Source organism: Callospermophilus lateralis, chromosome 6 (assembly GCF_048772815.1).
Source record: "Callospermophilus lateralis isolate mCalLat2 chromosome 6, mCalLat2.hap1, whole genome shotgun sequence".
Lineage (NCBI taxonomy): Eukaryota > Metazoa > Chordata > Mammalia > Rodentia > Sciuridae > Callospermophilus > Callospermophilus lateralis.
In genome coordinates, this window is record NC_135310.1 from 47,259,499 (window position 1) to 47,282,867 (window position 23,369).

The 23,369-nt window shown below is 41.0% G+C and overlaps 1 protein-coding gene across 1 annotated transcript in view; it reads right to left on the reverse strand.

Annotated features, from left to right (window-relative positions):
• The window catches only part of Slc35f1 (solute carrier family 35 member F1), a 374,177-nt gene extending 351,731 nt beyond the window's left edge, over window positions 1-22,446 (reverse strand). Inside the window, exon 1 of the mRNA XM_076859791.2 lies at window positions 22,268-22,446. Coding sequence (XP_076715906.1) covers window positions 22,268-22,446 — 179 coding nt within the window. The remainder of the gene's footprint in view (window positions 1-22,267) is intronic.
• Window positions 22,447-23,369: the final 923 nt, after the last annotated feature.

Below are 23,369 nucleotides of genomic sequence, written 5' to 3' on the forward strand. Positions count from 1 at the left end.
ATATAAAGTATAGACAAATTGTGCCTAGTGGTTCTGTTTCTCCGGAGACTACCCGACTGATCCAGTCATCGTGAATGCCTAGCTGTTCACCAACCATCTTGCAGTACTGGTCAGAACAGGATCCACAACTGCAGACCATGATGAGCTAACTGACGCAAGTCACCAGCACACTTGACTGACTTCTGCAGCAGTTCTCAAAAACACAAGTCCAAGTTGTCTTCCCAAGTTTGACAATTCACAGTGGAACATAGGAACACAGATCAAATGAATACCCACAGCTTACCTTTTTCAATTGCTGGTATAAGCCTGATTTATGATTAGAAATTCATCATAGGAAATAACGGTTCTGGAGGTTCAGTTCTCACCTCAAAACTGTATCATACTGTTTTCCTAAGGACCCACTTTTTTTCCAAAGCATTAAGTTACTGTCTTTTCATCAATCGATTTGGAGGGGATTTGTTTTAAAGCAATGCACAAAGAAAACTGATTGGCCCTTCCCAAACTAATAGGTATTGACAGCTAAAATTATAAACCAAGGCTCTGGTATAGAAATTGATTTGGACTGAGGAAACTGAAAGCAAAGCACTATCTCCAGTGATGCAGAGAAATGTCCTCCATGTTCACAGGGAGGAGTGTCCACCTGCCATCTCCTTCCTCCTCCCACACTCGGCAAATGGCATTTCTATGTTCACTTTTATTTACTGCCCCTCCTGGAGCCAAGTTCTGTGCTAAGCAGTTCATCCATTTTTTTTTTTCTTGATTACACTTTCTCACAATCCTCTTTTCTACCAGAAAACACAAAGCAGCATGTTTCTGGAAGGGAAGCGATGAAAGTTACATATCTGGGATGAAATGGGAGTAGAAGGAAACCCTGCCAAACGTCTCTTAAAAGCTGTAACATCTGCTAACTAAAAATAGCTGCTTACACAGCCCAAGGAAAGAATCTGTTCTGTTCTTGCAAACCCTGGCTTGAGAAATCTATTTTCATGAATCAGTTCATCAGCTATTGATTAGCTTCTCTAATTAGCTTCTCTGATGGCTGCAATAGAAAATACAAGACCTCTTTGTAGGCAGCAAATGAAGGGAACCTGACCCGGGGTGTGTCTATGCCCCAGACAGAAATTCTGACCCCAGAATGCAAAGCTTGACAGAAGCACATCCATCCCTTCATCATTCGTTCCTTCATTCATTCAGACAATATTTGCTGATTACAATACCATCTGGCAGGCACTACTGATTTAAAAAAAAAAAAAAAGAAACAGATGTCCCCACCCTAAAGAATACACCTGCTTTCATCTAGGGCTTCTAGGCATCTCTCTGCTGAATGCTCTCACTGCACAGACGTCTCAGGTGTTTGGAAGTCTCTGCTCCTGGCATCTCCCGGGAATGGTTCCTTCTCTGCCAGTTCTGTTGGGCCAAGACTCCTGCTCTTCTCCTCCTTAGCCAAAAATAAGCATTTCTTGTCCTGATTTCTACTTATGCTCCTTCCAGGAGCAAAGATTACTAGAAATTTGTTGGCAATACAATAATTACAAGTCCCATTTCCAAAGAAAAACTGACAGCACACTAGTTATACTTGTCTCAATTCCTAGACAATGAAGGAACTCAGAAAGAAGGTCCTCTTCTATCTTCAATCTTGGGCCTCTTCCTTCAATATTTATTAGGCTGAATATTAATAATAATACCTAACATGTTTCAGGCATGATGCCAAGAACTTTAAATATCTTATCTTGTCCTCTTCAATATTCCTATAAAATAGGTATTCTTATTTTGACTTCTCAGGTGATGAAACCAAAGCTTAGCAAGTTTGGATAATTTACCCATGTCACAAGATTGGTACACTAAATGAAATCAAACTTGGACCTGATTCATCCTTCTTTTATGTGGCAATTACAAATCAAAACCCATAGTTTCAGAAAGGAGAGATTAAGAGTCTTCCATAATCCTCCATTTGTCCTCTGTAACTGTCTCCAAGATAGATTCCTTAGTGAAATCTTGCTGTACTCAATTCACTGTTTACACTGCAGGTAGCCAGATCTTAGAAATGTGGAAATCAGTCATATTACCCTTTGGTTTGAAGTCTCCAATGCTGCCTTGTCTTAAGGCAAAGCATATAAAACTTCCAGAGCCCTGCATGACCTGGTCCCTACCTACTCCTCCAGCTTCTGACATCTCTCCCTCTCACATGTGGTTGTAGCCAAGGGAACCTACTTTATATTCCTGTGCACCATGCTTTCACCAGCCTACAGGTTTCTGACATGTTTCCTCAGTCAAAATTACTATTCCCCATAACCTTCACCACCAACCACACACTCACAAATACACTCCTCCCTTTATCCTGGCCATGTCCTCTTTCTCCGAGTTTAGCTGAAATACGCTCAGATGACTTCCTCGACCCTTTTGTGTTTGATGTTCCCATGGTCTTCCATTACCCCCTGTAAGACCTTTCACATACCCATGCCTTGCATCACCTGGAACAACGCAGATGCAGAATAAATACTCATCGAAAAAAATGAATGAATAGATGATATAGAAAGAGACTTTCACTCGGCATTCCAGTTTCCTCAATCTATTTGTCTAAATCCAGGTCTCCTCAAGATTACCAAAGGTGCTACAGACTGGCAGATACCACAGCTATCCATACCTGTCTTAGAAGAGCCCATTCTTTCTACCCTCCATGGAATCACATCTTGGGAAAAACCAACCCTCCACGTCAGAGACTGGAGCAAACCTGACCCTGCTCTTCCTTGGCAGAGGTGTCCAGACTGGAAGACATGAAAAGGCCTGAATGGTATTCAAAGGAATTCATCAATTTTAGAGGAGTGAATGATTGTGTATCACTTAGGGAATGCTTTCAGCTACAAAATAAATCTCAACTCCAGTTGGCTTAAAGAGGTTACTAATTATCCCACACAATGAAAGTCTAGTGATAGGCAAGCTACAGGCATGAGGAACTGCAGTCAAGCGTTCAGTGTGACCCTCAAGAACAGAGGAATTTACCCCCTCTCCACTCTGCTGACATCCTAAAGGGGGCTTCCCTTATGGTCTTATGGTGGCTGCCTATAACAGGCAGTGGCAACATGGCTGCTTCCTTTATAAAATCCAGCAAGAGAAGGAGAGGTCTCTTCCCCCAGCATCAGCTGTAAGTCCTTCTTTTCAATCTGATTAGGCCAACCTGAGATGCTGCCCATCACGAGACCCACAACAATCTCCAGGAGGATGCCGTGAACCAACTGGCTTATGTTAACCATCTGGGGTAAAATGGATACACTAAAAAAGGGAACCAGTGGCAGATTTTGGAGAAGAAAATTTCTAATGCCAATGATAAAAGGGAAAGAGCACATGATTTTGACCTAACACAATTACATTTCTCTCTCTGAGAGGGCTCCTGTAATGTCACATGTAAATACTCTATATTCTGTGTGAATGTGTGGCTGTATTTCTTCTTGCTGATGCTAGCCACCCTTCAAGTTAAGCATCTTCTTCTGCAGACACACTTATGTTGAGTCAGCATTTAACATTTAGAGGTTTATTGCTTACAGCAGCTACAGAAACTGCCTCCCTCGACCCTGCCCAGAGGCAACAGGAATGACATCAAGCACACCAGCCAAATGACTTCATCACTCTTTTTTATACAGGGAGATCTTTGACAAATTATAAAGTGAGTTTCCATCAGTCCATCCTAAATCAGGAACTCTGCTTCAGTGATACTGGAAAAACTGGAGAGAGGATAGAAAAGGTTGTAATAATTATCCACCCTCTGGCACTGCTCTGTTCCTCAAGGTTTCACATTTCTGTTTTGTGGAGAAGAAATTTTAAAACTAATTAGGGCCAGGTGCAGTGATACACACCTCTCATTCCAGTGATTCAGGAAGCTAAAAAGCAGGAGGATTACAGTTTCAAGGCCATCTTCAGCAACATAGCAAGAGCTTCAGCAAGTAAGCAAGAACTTATCTCAAAATAAAAAATAAAAAGGGCTAGGGATGTCACTTAGTGGTAAAGTGCCTCTGGGTTCAATCCCTGGTACAAAAAAACAAAAAGGAACTAGGTTAACTGATACTTTTAGAAAAAATGAAAAATGTATATGCCAATTTCCATTTAATTCTTGTTAAGTTAGGCTGAGCCTACCTTGGCAGAGAATATCTAAACATACAGAGGTATCTAATAATTCCTTGGCTGGAGCTCTAAGCAGGATCTTTTAACTTCTAAACTCTTTCTGCAGGGGCTATTTGCACAGGACATAAGCACATAAAAATGACTACTAAAATGGCAGGGCTGTGATTTTATTTTGAGATACCAGCACATGAAGAAGAAAGATTATACATGTGCTTTGGAAATAAACATCATATAATTTGTCAAAAGATCTTTGAGCTGTATTCCATGTATAATCAAAGATTTTAATAAATAGAGAACCATGTATTTCAGATGAATTGAAAAATTCTCACAGATGTCTTGTAGACATTCTCAGACATTTACTGACCTCTGAAAATCTGGTGAGGTAATACTTGATTCTACTGATAGGGGTTTCTGGACATACTTCAAAGACAGTAAAGTGGATTTCCAGTGTTCTCCCATGCTTGTGTGTTCTTCTCCTTAGCCCAAAATGCTTATAGCTCTTGACTGGTACAACTTCCCCCCACTGTAAAGTGAGCCAGACCTGCTCTTATATCTAATGTCCTATGCTCCGAAGATGCTTCAAGTAATGTTCCCATTCTTTTCTGTGATTGATTTCAGCTCTTAAGAGAAAAGTAATCTAATTGGTTTCTGAAATAAGAATTTATTAGAATAAAACATACTAGAGAGCAGGGACCTAACATTATGGGTTTGCCCTCCTAACCACACTTAGGACTATGCTTTTCTTAAAGCAGACACGCCAAGGATATCAAACTTAATTGTGTTTAACTTTCACAAAGTGATGCACATGAAGAAGAAATCTAACTTAAGTTAGCTTCTAATGGATAGAAATTGTTCAGAAAGATAACTGTGAATGGGAATAAAGAATCTTGTTCTCCTTTCCCCTTGCTTTCTTTGAATTAAAGGCTTCTAACTTTTGGATGACGTTCTTAACTCTCCTTCCTCAACTCACTATAAGTACACCATTAAACCACTGAATAAGTATTATCTCCTCCAAACACTCTTTGTGGTAAAGTATCAAGTTGTGGGAATTTTTTTTTTTTTTTTTTTTTTTTTTAGGAAAAAAGTGCATTGTAGACTCTGCCCCTCTCTCTTTTATTTATTTATTTATTTTTTACTGGTGGACTCTAGCCCTTTTACCTGCTTGTCCAGTAGCAGCTAAAAAGAAAGAGTCCTTAGGTTCTTAAATCCAATGAACTACTTTCTAGCTGTGACAAGACGACAATCTAAGATATCTTTTGCTGTTGTTGTTGTATTCATCAACCAATATCCTAACAAATTGCATATCTATTCCACTGGGTTCATTCTACCTGCATGTCCATTTACATACACACTTTTTGTAATCACTGTTTTCCTTAATAAACTGATATCCAAAAGAGGAATCTGATACCCATTGCTATAAATTTTTTAATGATGATTTTCTTCTGTCATCCTAGAAGGCATACTCTCAGGTTGCAATTAACTTTGAGACAGGAAGGAAATAATTACGGTCTCTCTATATTGGACACAATTAAGTCCATTTATCAGCATTAGAGTTGCAAATGATCAATTTTCTAAGACCAATGCAAACAAGCCCCTCATTGCTTATAGTTCTTTAGGCTTGAGAGGATCCAGCTTTCACTAGGGAAGGTCAACCCAAAAGACATGTATTCAATTAGGGGGGAAGAAGCATCAAGGAAAGCAGAGATTTTGCCTGAAAAGCAACAAAACCACACAATCCATTAGTCAGAGTGAATAAAAGACAATACAACTTAAAGTCAAGTCATTGTACCCACTCCCACCTGGAATGAAATGTTATAGAAAAATCACATATGTTTTAGGAAAATGGAGGAAAAATCCTTGTAGAGTGGCTGTTCAATGATAAAACTAGGTCACAGATTATTCCACAATGAAATTTTTTTCTCTTAGATGATACTAATTCAGTGTGGTTCCAAAAAAAGAAAGCACACACACACAGAGACACACTCACACACACTCACATTTAAAACAAAGAATTCTTCTTGAACCAACTATGAGCTCTCTCATCCATCCATCACCAAAAGAAAAAAAAATAGTAAAGAAATTTGTGAGGTATTGTCAAATAAGGAAAACAAATTATGCCAAATGGAAAACCATCCTCTCTATCAGGCTGAGTGAGTGAATGACTATTTGTGTGAATGAGGGTGTGTGTGTGTGTGTGTGTGTGTGAGAGAGAGAGAGAGAGAGAGACAGACAGACAGACAGACAGACAGAAAATAGAGCAAGACAGGGAAAAACTCATTACAAATATTATCTAATATACAGTATTTGGGAAATTATATATATGCATATATATATATTTTTTTTTTTTACACACATGTATGTATATAATCTGTGATATGTATTTAAATAGTTATATGTCCCCAGAAAGATTCGGAAAAGAAAAGCAGAATATTATGGATTGATTATCATCATTTGAATATCTTACCTGGAAATTCCAAAGACAATAATAACCCTAGATCTTATGATGAAATAAAGGGGCAGCATTTCGGGTGTTTCAGTTACCTTATGTGCCTATGAGGGGATGGGGTCAGTACAGGTAAACAGAGTCTTTGTAAATACTGTGTTCTTGTCATGCAGGCTCCACTTGAAGACCTGGCCCCTGAGCCCTCCCACGCTGTAATGGAGGAGGGATCCCTGATGGAAAACAATCAGATGGTGAGCTTCACTCCAGCACTCACTGGGTGGTGGTAGTATTGGTTACTGCGATGGTTCGGACTTATCCTGCAATTAGCCAAAAACTGACTCGCACAGGGGCAGATGATCCCCTTTCAGATTGCACTGAAAGGCACTCGCCAGGTTTGGGGGTAGTGGAGGGAAATCCGCTCATTTAAGGAAGCTACAAACGACCTTCCTAACTCTGCCTCCACACGACGCTCCAGAACTGATCCCCGCGTCCTCTGCCCCCGCCCCCCGCACCTCGCGCCCCACCGCCACCTCCCGCCGGGCAGGCCCCGCCCTGGCATTTTCCGCAGGCGCCCCCGCCCGCCAGCGTGGGCGGTCTGGAGCGCGATCTGCGGAGGAAAGGGCCCCTCTGAGAGCGCAGTGTTCCTCCGGCCTGCAGCAGGATCCAGATAGGGACAGAGGCTCCAGCCAGCCCCGGGAACCCGGCCTCACAAAGGACTCCAGTGATCCCGCCGGCATCTGGGCTTCCCCTCATTAGCACATTAAAGCTGTTCTGTCCCTTCCCTCTGAGCCGCTCTGTCCACCCTGCTGCCGGCCTCCAAGGAGCCTTTCAGGCCTTTGCTCATTTTGAAACCTGCCGGGTTCAAGAGCCACTAACCCTTTCCTGAAGCCTGTCAAACTCTGCTTGACACCCCACAGGTACCCCTAAGCCCCATCACTCAAGGGGCACAGTTATAGGGCAGGTCAGATGCCGGCTGCCAAGGGAATCTTCCCCAAAGGTGGCTTGCTTTCTTATAAATCAATCAATCAATGTAGCTTAAAACACACACGTTAACATAAACAGACTAGTGCCTGTTCATAGATGGGTGGGTTTCGCTTCAAACCCTGACAAGGCTCCTAAGACAAATGACAGGGCCAGAGGAGTGACTGTGTGGAAGTCCATAAGGAGACGGGTCAGCTGGTATCACAGCCTCAATCCTGGGAAAGCCAGGAAAACCCAGGCTCACTTTTTAATTTTGTGAGCAGGATCACAATCACATAGTTAGTACCTGGCAGCTTTCCAAGCCGTCTCCCTGATGCTTTTTCATTTAAAAATCCCAAACAGCCAATAGGAAATAAACTGGGATTACTTTAACTGGTTTACAAAGGAGAAAACTGAAGCCCTACAAGTTGGCACTTGCCTGAGGGAGAACAGATCGACTTCTCAAGGGGATACCATCAATCTAGTGGCCTAGGCACAAAATCACCAAGCAAGCTCTTAAATAAAATCTCTGAATTCCCTCTTCTCTCTCCCACTCCCAAATAGAATCAGGACCCATGTCTTAGTGAGCTCCTTCAAACACTTTCTGCTCTGGCACCCTGGCTTCACATCTGAATTCACCAAAGGTTCTGGCTTAAGATGGTCTCAAATCTGTTTATGAGTTAACCCTTTCCAAGGCAGATTCTAAACAACAGTGGCTTTTTTTTTTTCCAGCCCAACACACCCCTTACCACATCCAAAAATGTCAAATTTACACATAACACTTCTTAGTGCATTTCCTTTCTGACTCTTCAAAAGGATGGCTTCCCACATTTCTCTGTACAAACATTCTCCAACCCTCCCACAGCACCTAGCACCTTCAATTCACAGTTGAAATCCTGACCTCCAGCAAGAGAAGCCCCGGACAGGAACTGCCTTCTGTTCTTACTACCAAATCTACCAAATGAACTTCATTGAGGCCTACACTCTGCCTCCCTCCTCTGCAATGGAGAGAGCCCTGGCTCCTCTCAAATATTAACCCCTAATTCTATGCTTTGGAGCCCACCATCTGCACTTTCTCAAGGCTTTCCTTCCTGCTACATATCCAGTTTTCCCTTCTTCATAAGCCAATCCCATCAGCACACAAACCTGTTATTCTGTTCCTTGTTGAGGCAACATGTCTCAGAGTGCTGTTTTGACCCCCCCCCCCACTTCATGTTCTCTGCCAAACCATTCCATCAGGTTTCCATCAGCACCACTCCTCTAAGTCTGTGCTTGACACTGTCCAAGTCACTCATCATTTCTCTGTCCTCTAGAAATGCTTTCTTCTCTGGGTTCTGAACACCACACTTCCCTGTGGTGCTTTCTTCCTATTTTACATTTGCCATCAACCTTTGTTGGGTCCTCCTGTGACTCTGAAGATGAGTGTGCTCCACAGATCATCTATCCCTCTTCTCCTCTGTCTGTACATTGCCTCTGGGCAATCGTATCTGGGACCCGTGACTCCCAAGTCCAAATGCCAGGCTCTGATTTCTTCCCAGAATTCCATACTAGCTTTCATTTGGACATTTCCATTAGGCATCTCTAAGTTAACTTGCCAGAAGTGAACTCTTAAATTTCTACCCACAAACATATTCCTCTCTTATTCTTTTTTGTCTCATGAGAAATATGGCACCATCACCTACCCAACTGCTCAAGCTGAAAAAAACTGGGAATTTTTCTTGACTCCTCCTCCTCCTCAAATAAACCAGCCAGCCCCCAAGGACTCCATCTCCTGATGCAGATCTCTCCAAAACAAAACCACTCCTCTCCATTTCCATTGCTACTGGACAGTACCACTTCTAACATGTCTCTCCTAAAGTAGCCACATAACCTCTCCCACAATCTCCAACAACAGCCAGAGTGGTCTTTTCAAAACATTAATACAATAATGTGTTTAAAGTCTTCCATTTGTTCCCCATCCCACTTAAAAGTGGCATTTCTTCCCTCTCTGGTCCTCTCCCCTACCACTCTCCCTTGCTTCTAGCACTAGAGCCTCTCTTCCTTCCAGTTCATTATGCCTACATAACTGATCTCAGCACCTCTGCCTGGGATGCCATTCCTTCTGACTCTCCAGTGGCCCATTTCTTCTTGCCATTCTAATCTTAGTTTCAGTGTCACCAGAGAGGCCTCTCCTGTACCCCCCCACAAGTTGAAGTCCATGCATTACCTCTCTGTCACATCACCCCACTTTAATTCTCTGCATCATATGCATTGCTACTGAATATCTTTCCTGTGTGCTTATTGCCTGTCCCTTACCCCCAGAATGTAGCATCCATAAGATGGAGCTCTTTTCTTTCTCGTTCCCTAAGTCACCACCAATTTCTAGATTGTTTCTCTGACCTGACTCAATGATTATGTGTTGAATGGCTGAGTGCCACCTACTCTGTACTACTCAGAACTTGAGATGAAGTGGTATCAATGATCAAGCCACTCATGTTGGGCCCATGGTAACCCTGACACACTTTTCATACACTCAGACCCAGCATCTGCTCTCCTCAATGCTATGACCCCTGAAAGGTAGCACTCTCCAATTACAGCTCATTCCACAGATCTGGGCTGCTGTACTTACCCTATTCCTTTCTTAATTTCTCTGCCCAATATTCCAGGGGTGGGGGGGACCTTTCAAGGAGGAGCCCCAACTGAACTCCTGGTAATTTGGTTGGAGCCTTGATACTTACGTAGCAATTGCCAGGCTTACCCTTCTACCTCCATGTGTTAGTCACCTTTCTGTCACTATAACAAAATACCAGAGATAACCAACTTATGAGAAAAAAAGATTTATTTTGGTTCATAGTTTTAGAGGTTTCGTCCATGACCACTTGGCCCTGATGCCTTTAGGCCAGTGGAGAGGCAAGACATAATGAGCAGGAGAGCATGGCAGAGGAATCTGCTCAACTCAAGGTGGCCAGTAAGCTAAGAGGGAGAGGTTGGGGCTAGAATTCCAGTATCTGTTCATGGGCATGCCCCAAATGACCTGACTTATTTCCACCAGGCCCTACTTCTTAAAGGTTCATCACCTCCCAATAGTGTCACAGGCTGACGACCAAATCTGTAACACAAAGCCTTTGAGGGACATTTAAGATTCAAAGGAAAATACTCCCCATCACCAGCTGGTATGCACAGATTTGCAGGGCCATGAGAAGCACTAACCTAATGCCCCCACAACGAGGACCTCCCTCCTCCATGACTAGATGCACTCCTAAAACTCACTGTTACTTATTACTCCCACTGAGATACCAGCTGAGACCTGTGCTTCTAAAACTTTCTGTTGTAAAATATCAATTGTTTATCAATTCATTCCAGGTGATACTTAAAAAAAAAAAATTAAATTAAAAGCAACTGTAAGAAAAATGAAGTGGCAAAAACCAAAAGTCAAATACAAGACCCAAAAGACACAGAAGTGTTCTGTCAAACTTCTGCAACTATTTCTAAAGATTAGTCTTCATTTCTCTTCTTGTCACAGCTGGGTCACACAGTTTGGGGTCTGGCATGGGTCCACAGACCACATTGAGTAGCTGATGCTGGCCTGACTGCCTCTCTAGCTCACTCAGCACCTTACACCCCCTCAGCCCCAGGGAGCAGATCTCTTCCCTGCAGCAGCTTTTCAATAGCGTCCCAACAAATAAGTGCTGTCGGGAATCCAACAAAGTATTGAATATCTACTATGTTCGAGGCCCTGTTGGTTGCTTTCCCATATATAATATAATCTTCCTCCTCTTGATTCTGGTCCAGATTCTGTTTAATTCACCAACTTCCCTCTCCATCCTGGCCACCTCCACTCCATTTGGACTCCCAGCTCCTCTCCCCAAATAAATGCAGTTGTCTCCTAATTGATCCCCATACTCCAATCCCTTTCCTCACCTCTGGCCTGCAGACTTTTCGCAGAATATCATGTCTAGGCACATGTGTGATCATACTCTTTATCACTTCAATAGGCTACAATAATAATAACTAAGGGAATTAAGTCAAACTACTTACTGGCCCTAATTCATTCTCCACAATTCAAGCCCTAATTCATTCTACTGCAATTTAGTCACATCCTATATATAATGTTGTCAAATTGGGCATTGACTCCTTTCCTCAATCTTTTACTTCCATACATATAGTTCATCCTTTCTCTCCATGCCTTCCCCACCCATGTTCTTATCCTATCCATCTTTCAATAATGGCAAATACCACCCTGACCCTTCCTGTCAAGTCTCCAGCCTAGCACTCTTTCTCCCTCCTCTGTAGTCTTAAGTGAGAAATCACATGAATTTGTTTCTAGAAAAGGATAAGAACTTTTTGATTTCTAAATATATTTTATTTTCATTTTGTTTTTATTTGTGCATTTTAACTGTACTAAATAGTGGGACTGTGGGATTCATTACGATCTATTTGTACATGCACATATATAATTTGGCCATTCTCATTCCCTAGTATCTCCCCTTAACAACTTTTGTCATTGGGAGAATAACATATAATGTAATGTTTTCTAACATAAAATGTATATTTTATAATGCAAAATTTAAGAACATGATCTGCTGTTTAAATGCTAATTTAACCTGAGCGCTCTCATTAGGTTATATCACAGCAAACAGTAAAGTATCCAGTCCTTCCACCAATGCATCTTCCTGGTCAGATCATACTTTAAATCTCTCCTCTCTGCAATGCACAAACATGTGCCCAAGCCCCCCTAAGTTGTCTTTGCACTGCCAGCACATGATATTTTCAGAAAACTAGTTTCTTGAGTTATATGGCAACGACCTTAATAAGTTCAACCTGAACAGCAGGACAGAACTCAAATCTGTTCTCCTTTTTCTTCTAACACTCTGAAGTTAGATGAACATTAATGGCCAGTTCCTTGTTTTTATTTTGTCTTTAAGCCTTAGGTGAAACCAGCTCAACTATATTCAACAAGAAAATTCTACTGCTTAGCTACTCTAACACCTGGAAACTAAATAATGCACTATTAAATGACCAGTGGATAGCAGAAGAAATCAGGGATGAAATTAAAAAAAAAAAAACATGTAAATGAGAATAGCAATACAACATATTAAAATCTCTGGGACATTATGAAGTCAGTGTTAAGAGGAAAGTTCATTGCATTGAGGTCACTCGTTAAAGAATAGAAAGTCAACAAATAAATAACCTAACATTATATCTCTAAGCCCTAAAAAAAGAACAACAAATCAACACTAAAAGTTGCAGAAGATAGGAAATAATTAAAATCAGAGCTGAAATCAATGAGATTGAAACAAAAGAAACAATTCCCCAAAATTGACAAAACAAAAAGTTGATTCTTTGGAAAAAAATCAATGAAAATGATAAACCCTAAGCCAAGCTAACAAAGAAAAAAGAGAGAAAACTCATTACTGAAACCTGAGATGAAAAAGGAAATCAAAACAGACACTACTGAAATACATACGATAGTCAGAACCTATTTTGAAAATTTATACTCTAATAAAAATAGAAAATCCTGAAGACATCAACAAATTTCTAGAGATATATGACCTAACAAAACCAAATCAGGAGGATGCAGAAAATTTAAACAGATCAATTTCAAACAATGAAATTGAACACACCATCAAAAGCTTACCAAGAAAGAAAAGCCCAGGACCAGATAGATTCTCGTCTGAATATAACCAGACCTTTAAAGAGGAGCTAACACCTATACTCCTCAAATTATTCCATGAAATAGAAAAGGAGGGAACTCTTGCAAACTCATTCTATGAAGCTAGTATCACCCTGATACCAAAACCAGACAAAGATACATCAAGGAAAGAAAATTTCAGACCAATATCCCTGATGAACATAGATGCAAAAATTCTTAATAAAATACTGACAAATTGCATGCAAAAACATTAAAAAGGGGGCTGAGAATGTGGCTCAAGCAGTAGTACGCTCACCTGGCATGCACAGGGCACTGGGTTAGATCCTCAGCACCACATAAAAATAAAATAAAGATGTTGTGTCCACCGAAAAATAAAAAATTTTTAAAAATTTTTAAAAAACATTAAAAAGATAGTACATAATAATCAATGGGGTTCATCCCAGTAATGCAAAGTTGGTTTGATATACAGAAATCTATAAATGTTAATTCATCACATCAATAGACTTAAAGACAAGAATCACATGATGTTCTCAATAAATGAAGAAAAAGCACTGAATAGAATACAGCATCAATTCATGCTCAAAACACTAGAAAAACTAGGGATAGCAGGAGCATGCTATCTATGCTAAGCCCAAGGCCAGCATCATTCTAAATGGAGAAAAATTGAAAGAATTCCCTCTAAAAACTGGAACAAGACAGAGATGCCCCCTTTCACCACTTCTATTCAACATAGTCCTGAAAACTCTAGCCAGAGCAGTTAGGCAGAAGGAAGAAATTAAAGGGACACAAATAAGAAAAGAAGAACTCAAACTATCTCTATTTGCTGATGACATGATTCTATATTTAGAAGACCCAAAAATCTCCACCAGAGAACTTCTAGAACTATAAATGAATTCAGCAAAGTAGCAGGATATAAAATTAACACCCATAAATCAAGTGCATTCTTATATATCAGTGATGAATCCACTGAAAGAAAAATTAGGAAAACTATCCCATTCACAATAGCCTCAAAGAAAATAAAATATTTGGAAATCAATCTAACAAAAGAGGTGAAAGACCTCTATAATTAAAACTACAAAACATTAAAGAAAGAAATTGAAGAAGACCTTAGAAGATGGAAAGATCTCTCGTGTTCTTGGATAGGCAGAATTAATATTGTCAGAAAGGCCATACTACCAAAAGCACTATATAGATTTAATGCAATTCCTGTTAAGGCTCCAATGATGTTCTTCACAGAAATAAAAAGCAATCATGAAATTCATTTGGGAAAATAAGAGGCCCAGAATAGCCAGAGAAATCCTTGGCAAGAAAAATGATGCAGGAGGTATCACAATACCAGACCTTAAATTACATGACAGAGCTATAGTAACAAAAATGACATGGTATTGGCATGAAAATAAAATGAAGACCAGTAATATAGAACACAAGACACAAGACAAACCCACATAAACACAGTTATCTCACACTAGACAAAGGTACCATAAACATACATTGGAGAAAAGATAGCCTCTTCAACAAATGGTGCTGGGAAAACTGAAAATCCATATGTAATAAAATGAAATTAGACCCCTATCTCTCACCTTGCACAAAATTCAACTCAAGGTTCAAATCAAGCACCTAGGCATTAGACCAGAGACTTTGTGCAAACTAGAAAAAAAAAAATATGCCCAAATCTCTATCATATCAGCTTAGGAACCAAATTACTCAACAAAACTCCAAAAGGGCAAGAAGTAAAATCAAAAATCAATAAGTGGGATAGTATCAAACTAAAAAACTTCTTCACAGCAAAGGAAACAATCAAGAATGTACCCAGAGAGCCTACAGAATGGGAGAAAAATCTCTGTCACCTGTACCTCAAATAGAGCATTAATCTTGAGGATATATAAAGAATTCAAAAAACTTAACAAAAATAAATAAGTAACCCATTCAATAAAAGGCCAAGAAACTGAACAGACAGAAGAAGAAATATGAATGGTCAAAAAATATATGAAAAAAAGTTCAACATCACTAGCAATTAGAGAAATGAAAATTAAAACTACTCTAAGATTTCATCTCACTCCAGTCATGATGGCAATTATCAAGAATACAAGCAACAACAAATGTTGGTGAGGATGTGGGGAAAAAGGTACACTCATACATTGCTGGTGGCACTGCAAATTAGTGTAACCACACTGGAAAGCTATATGGAGAATTCTCAGAAAACTTAGAATGGAAACACCATTTGACCCAGTTATACCACTCCTAGGCAATACCCAAAAGACTTATAATCAGCATACTATAGTGATGCAGCCACATCAATGTTTATAGCAGCTCAGTTCACAATAAGAAAATGTGGCACATATACACAAAGGAATATTACTCAGCCATAAAGAAGAATGGAATTATGGCATTTGTCAGTAAATGGATGGAATTGGAGGGTATCATGCTAAGTGAAATAAGCCAATCCCAAAAAACTAAAGACTGAATGTTCTCTGATATGCAGATGCTGACTCACAATGCAAGGGAGCCAGGGAGTAGAGGTTCACTGGATTGGGGGTGAGATAGGGAGAAGGGAGGGGGGATGGGAATGGGAAAGACAGTAGAATGAATCAGACATAACTTTCCTATTTTCATATGTGAATACACAACCAGTGAAACTCCACATCATGTATAACCCAAGAATGGGAAGTTATACTCCATGTATGCATGATACATCAAAATACATTCTACTGTCAAGTGTAACTAAAAAGTACAAATAAAGAAAAAAGAAAACTCTACTGCTTAAATCTGTGTACACCTGGAGTAATTTCATGGGTTTGAACTTTCGGAGCAGCTTTCCCATAAGCAGCTAACTTATGGGGATTTTTTGTTAAACCAGCTTGAAAATGGGATTTTGAGACGTGGTGTATATTTACTTCCACTTTATTTAAATTGCCTTTTTGATGGGTTATATTGAAAGGGTAATAATAAAAAACTCTACCAATGGCACCCAGAGGCCACACCAGTCCGTGGCTGTCTGGTTCACTACTGTTGTGCTACCAGTGTCTGATACCCAACAAATACTCATTGAATAAAAGACTGCCTGGGTGAATGAATCAATGAACAAGGGAAGGAGATTTGCTTCTTCAATGGATCAGGACACTTTGTGCTTTCTCAGAATCAAGGATAATTACAAGCTCTAGCCCTGTCATTCTAAATCTGGATATAATTAGTATGAATTCTTTTTTAAAAATTTATTAAATATTTATTCAGTTGTAGTAGGTCTGCCTAATTAATTTAAGATGTAATGTAATAGGAATTAGTGGCTCATAATCTTGGACTTTGCTAAATGATACTTAAGGTACTTTTTTCAGTTCTCACGGAGTCACATAGGTGAATATTCTTGAGGAAAAGCTTAAAATTTAAATTTAATAGAAAAATATTTTAAAAATTAAATTACAAGGGCTGCGTATGTAGCTCAGTTGGTAGGGTGCTTGCCTCGCATGCACAAGGACCTGGGTTCAATCCCCAACACCACCACCAAAAAAAAAAAAAATTAAATAACAAGATAGACAAACAAATTACACTCTTGTGTTCACTGATTGAGATGTGACATTTTTCTGAGAAAACATATTCTAAAGCATATTTATTTTTATTGTTTTCCTTGACATTTCCTGTGAAATTTCTTCTCTGTTCAAGTAGTCCCTGAATAAGGCCAAAATATCAGAACAAGAAGTTGCATATGAATTGCATATTGAACAATTTATTTGTTTGATTCTAGTATCTAAACATTTGGAAGCATCCAGTTAGGCATTATATAGGATAATTCAGATTATGGGTTAGAGAATTTCACTTCAAATAGCAATATACATGTCAAATTCCCCAGTTAGATTTTGAGGGCATCGAATCCAAGAAGACTGTTTTTTCATCCATGTGTCTTTAGAGAGCTCAGCATAAAGTAATTGCCTAAGAATAAATGAATATGTACCTGTATATGTCTATGCTGCAGTCAAAAATATGCCAAATGTTTATGTATTTTCCATATGTCTACTAGAGTTTAACCTCCTAATCACTTTTTAGTAGCATAATCAAGAATCAATGTGTAATCCAAGCAATTGGGGCAAATGCCTGTAATCCCAGCAGTTTGGGAAGCTGAGGCAGGAGGATCATGAGTTCAAAGCCAGCCTCAACCACCAGTTAGGCCCTAAGTAACTCAGCAAGACTCTGTCTCAAAATAAATAATGAAAAGGGCTGGGGATGTGGCTCAGTGGTTAAGTTTCCCTGGTTCAATCCTGCTACCAAAAATAAATAAAAAATCAATGTGTTTGAATAATGTACAGTTCATGTTCATTGGCCTGAACTCAAATGAATGAAAAAAAAAAAACTAAACAATTTGATAGTGGTACTTTCACATACTGCATCTGACTTTCATGAGAAAAAATTAAAAATAAATAATAAATCATCTCTTGCATTAAGTATCTTTAGAACTATATGGACAGCCAGCTCAATTTCCTATACCATCTATAATCTACAGCAGTGTACAACAAAATAGACATCTATAATGACGATCCTAAGGCACTGAAGAATTTTGAGAAAGTAAGAGGTCAAAGAAAAACTACATGGAGATGTATGTTGTTTATACATAAATTACTTGGAAACGCATCATCTTTACCCAAAGTAAACCAAATAATTCTTTAATATTACCATTCATTTCTCCAAGTACAGTGCATAAAGCATACTAAATGACCATTTACTTTATTTTCATAAATTTGACTTTTTAGTTAAAAATAAATGCATCCTTCAGAAAACTTTTATTTACTACTGATCCTAGAAATGTCTGTTTTAATAACAGCACCCGGTTCCATTTGGAATATTTATATCAATTATCCTCATTACGAGCCAATCTTCCTCTTTTCATTTTGACATCTGTTCAAAGAAGCAGCTTGAGGAAGAACCTCACTATCAATTTCTTAACAAAATACTTCTCACTTTCTAAAGAAAGATCATCTAAATTACAATGTGTCATCATCAACTTGATCTAACACCTAGATTAGGCATGACCTTATTTCTTGCAGCCAATTCCATTGGTTTGCAATTTTCTGTCCACTTTATGAATGACTCAGAAAGGCTATGTATACATATTAGCCCATCTTACATGATCATTTTCCCACTTGGACATTGATTTAATGAAGTCTTGCTTGCAACTCTCCTATGTATCATTTTTTAATGTTCCTTGGTTTACAATACAAAAAAGTTTCAGGTACTTTTAAAATTAATGAAATAAATTTAAATGTAAGTTGGAAATCAGTTCCAAATCAAATGAATGGATAGCCCAGGGTCACTAGTGGTTCTATTGTAATGATTAAACATCCCAATACAAGATTCAAAAAGCAGAAACATCTTTATAACTTAAGACAATCCAATATATGTCTTATTGTGAAGAAAATGGATCAAAACTAGAAATTCCTAGTTATTTTTGTGAAGAATTGAAAATAATGGGAATATTTATAATAATATTTATAGCATAATGAAATATTTCTTTTCCCATGGGAAGGCATACATATGCAAAACACAAAATAAGCTATCACTCATTTTTAAGGTATCTTATTAAATAATAATTTTAGAGGAGAGGATCTCCAGGCACTTTAATATAATAGATCCGTATCAACTCTTCTAGGTCTCAAAGAAATCTACTTGATCAGCAGTTTCTGTGAGAGGGTCATCAACTGCTGCCCTTGAAGCATTTTCTTTTTGTTGTATCTTGCTTGCCTGAGGCAGGGTAATAAATGTGATTTCATTCTAAAAAATAAGAGAAAAACATATTGCCAATTTTTTTATTTGTTTGAATCAATACGTTATTTTGCATCTTTGTAATTTTATGTAATTACCTCAGCATTCAAATAATCCTGCATTTCTTACATTTCACTGCCAAAACAATTGTGACTAGAACAGGGGAAAGAATATGATATATCCCATTAATAGGTTAAAAAAGAATTATCTGGCATCTCCTCTTTTGCCTAAGTCTTAGAAACTAGTATATTCTAATTTAATTGCTTCACAGAAAGGAAGTAGACCTCAGTGAGATGCCTGGATTGTCATGTGCAAAAAAAACAACAAAAATAAAATGCAGCAGTCTAACTGCACAAGGCTTAAAGTAAGGGGGCAGGATGTGGTGCTCTACTAGGAAATAAAACAATGCAGAACCATGTAAGCTTATTTTATTAAGGAAACACTACATCTTCTTTCTCAGCTTTTTGAGAGCAAGTACCTTTAATTAGTTATTAATCAATACTTCTCTCTTTAACTGTCCCTGTGAAGACAGGACATAAATACCATGTGGTTGCATTTCATCCTCTGGGCTGGCAGGTAACTCTGACCAAGGACTGGCAGCTCACCAGGGTTGCCTGGCTCACTGTCTTCTATTCCTGTTCCCATGGCATTACCCTGCCCCTCAGCTCTACCCCTTTGGTCCAATGGGATGGTAGGAGCTGACAGTGTTACATCGCGGGTCAATGAGGCTGTCCCACCAGCTTACAGTAGGAGAACTCTGCCAACTACAGAGGTGCATGCCAAAATTTGGATGGATATTTTTTTATATTGGTTTCTAGAGGCCAGGGATAGATTAAAGGAAGCAACTGAAGACAATGAGTGGACAGGGTAATGCAGGTGAAAGAAACGGAAGTAGAAGGAGGCAAATAAAAGGGGGAGGGGGGACAAAATGTGAGTAGATCTTGAGTTTTCAGAAAATAAACACAGCTGATTAGGTATAATTGACTAGTCAACACACCATGAGGGTTTAAACCTCATGAGGAGAGCCACATTATGGAACTGGCAACCTCTATAATTCCACTCTCCTTCACACTCTTCTTAGCATCTATCACTCAGTAGCCACTACTGATGCTGTCTCTAATTGATTGGCATTATCCTGGCACAAAAGCCAAGCTCATCGGCATGCTAAAGAAATTATCCAGTCGACATTTTTTAATGTATTATGATTTAGTCTTCTTACTAAAGATCTTTCTAAAGAGAAATATTTTCTCCTTATTCTTTAAGTATAAGGAAAAGCCATTTAACCCAAACGAAATAGGATTTTGAAAAATCTGAAGAACTTTAAAAGACAAATAAGTAATTGTTTTTAATTTAATTCTAAAGGTTATAATCCTAGAGTCCCACTCATGGATATGCTTGAGATGAAATTCCATTGACCCAACCTAAATTTAAGTCCCTCCCTGATACACTAGGAACCCTACAACTTATGTCACAGATCACAAAAGTCTTAGTAAACACCAAGTTCTACCCATAATGTACTATGACTTTCTCTTATTTGTGTATGTTGCTCCCACAGACTCATACAACAAAAGTTGGATAAATGAAAAAATGTAGAGCTGCCTAAATTTCCAGGTGTTTCCTTCAGTATTATCTAATTCTCAATATCATGGCAGGGGAAGTAAGACAAATATTGTTAGACATTTTATTTTGCAGTAGTGGGAATTGAACTCAGGGGCATTTTACCACTGAGCTACATTGCCAGCCAGCTATCTATTGATTGATTGATTGATTGATTGGTGGGGTCTCACTAAATTGCCAAGGCTAGCCTCAAACCTCAAGCCCAACTCAGTGATCTTGTCATTCTCGACTCTAAGGTTCATTATATAAACTGCCTGCACAGAGTTGATAATAATTTATAAATTAAAAATAAGCGAACTACTACAACAGTGTTTTTTAGTTTGATAAGAAAATTAATAATTAAAAACATATTCTGCTTAAAACTACAGGTATTCCTAAAGAACAGGAAATCCAACATGATAAATACTGAGTCATCATCTCCTTGATTTATTCTGCTCATTATCCTTCAGACGCAATATTTTGGAATGTGCTATTCTAAACTACAAATGACAGGAAAGATTCGACTTTATTACCATCTTGTGTCTCACTCAGAAGTGAATTGCTGCTTGGAAAATAAGTGGAAACATGCAGAAGTAGCCCTAAGTAAGTTGTTATACACGTTAAGACTTCACAAGGCATCTTGAATGGTTTGGGGTTTGATATAACTAAATTAATCCATACTCCTCAAATCAAGATATTCATCAAGTTTTTATTTCTATATACAGAACTAACTAGAGCCTTAACCCCAAAACAGTTGGTGTGAAGTCACTGGGAAATCCCTGCTACCCAAAACAGTACCGCACAGAAACCTGTATGAACAGAGCAACCGGAAGGGTTACCCCTACTTGCGCATCCAAATGCACGCACTCGCACCCAAAAGAAAACACACAAAATCCACTTGCTCTGTGATTTTTTTTTTTTTTAATCTTCCAACTCGCGGACCATTTTAAGTTACTTAAGTAGCAAAAGTCCTTTTCACGTCACAGATGACTCAGGGGCTATAGTGGGGGACCCATTTTTATGTTTATCGAGGACCTCATTCTAAAACACCTCTGTCCTTAAAGGCTCCACTACGCAGATTCCAGCACTGGAGGCGCCTGCGATCTTCTTGGCCAGCTTCAGAATAATCGGGCACCTCCTTCTCACACCCTTCCTGCAACATTTTGCACTTTGCATGGGTCTGGTCCAGGCCTCTAGCCTCGGTTTCCCTGCCCGAAGCCAGTAAGAGACTGAGCCGTGATGAGCGTCTGGCAGAAGTGGTTTCCCCTCCAGTCCACTGAGGCTGGAGCCACTACCCTATCCCCTGGGGAGGGGTCGGAGCAGCCGAGCGGGGAGGACAACAGCTCGAGGCCGCGACTTCCAAGCCCTCTCCGCAGCCCGGCGCCTTCCCGCCTCCGCCCTGGCCACGTCCCCGGGTCCCCCGAGTGCAAAGCTGGGGTACGAGTGGGAAAGGGAAGTGAGACAAGAGTATGCGAGGGCGTGAGTGCGGATACACACAGGGCAGGTTAGATACGGAAAAACCCCGCCTCTCCCCGAACTCGCTCCTCGGACCAGCCTGCAGCTCCAGCACTCCAGGGCTCCCTGCGCCAGGACAAAGCTACCGTGGCCTCTCCGCGAGCGCCGGGCGCCTCGCTGGTCGCCCGGGCTCCTCGGTCTCCCTTAGCCTCGACCCAGTCCCAAAGGGATCTGAGACATCCGAGGGACGGAGGGAACTCCGGGCCGGGAGCCCCCAGTCCCGTTCCCCCGCGCCCTCGCCCGGAGCCGCGACTCACCTGTTCAGCACTTTGCGGATCCTCTGGCGCACGCCAGCCCGGGAGGAAGCGGACAGGCTCCCGCCACCGCCACCGCTGCCCTCGGCCGGCAGGTTCTCTATGGTGGTCACCACATGGTTCGGCGGGGCTGGCGGTGGTGGCGGCTGCAGCTGCTGTTGTGGCGGCTCAGGGGGGATCATCTCGGCGGAGGCGGAGGCGCAGCGGCGATCAGAAGGCAGCCGGGCGCATCGTGCGCCGGCTCCGGGCCCGGGAACGCGCAGAAGACCCGGCCGAGCGGCCCGGCCCTGGAGGCGGTGCTGCCCGTGAAGCGGAGAGGTGGGGAGGTACCCGCTGCTACAGCCGCCGCCGCCCAGTCCGCCACTCACTCCTTCCTTTCCAGTCCCAGTGAGCGCACCCTCGCTCCTGGGCCGCCGTTGCCTCGCGCCTGGCTCTTTCCGATCTGCGACCCAAGTCCAGGCACGCCCCGCGAAGTGGCTGCGATGGGTATCGCGCGGGGGCGCGGAACCGCCGGGTCTGCCTGGAGGAACCGTGTAGGGGAGGGATGGAGCTCCGGGCTTAGTTTTCTCTCCCCTTGCCCAGGTCTTCTCCGGGCGAGCGGTGGCACTTGTGCTGGCTCTGCTTCAGCCTGTCCCCCGGCTCAGAAAGCTGCCGTCTGTGTCTCACGGAGTGAGAGACAGAGAGTGAACCTGGAGAGCCGGGCGGGGGCGCCGCGGCGGCGGCGGCGGCGGGGAAGGGGGGCCTGGGCGGGGAATCTGCGCGCTCTCTTCCCGCCAGAGGGCGCGCCGGAGGCGCCTTATTGCCCCCGACCCTCCTCTCCCCTGGTCCACAGAGGCCCGTGGTCTAGGTCGTGGTGATTCGGGTGACTGTTTTGTCTTTGGGTCTGTGGGTTTGGGGTTTGGGGAGGGCGGACTGAGGATACATCCTCCCTCTGGAGTTGGCGGGTTCTCCCGTTCCAGCCATGGCGCCGCAGAATCCAGCACCACCGGCCCGGGACAGCGGCAGCACTCAGAGATAGGTGCTGGCCCCACTAGAAACACAAATTGAATATCCAAAATATTACAGCTACATTCATAATAATTGGTCTGGAGGAAATATAAGCAGA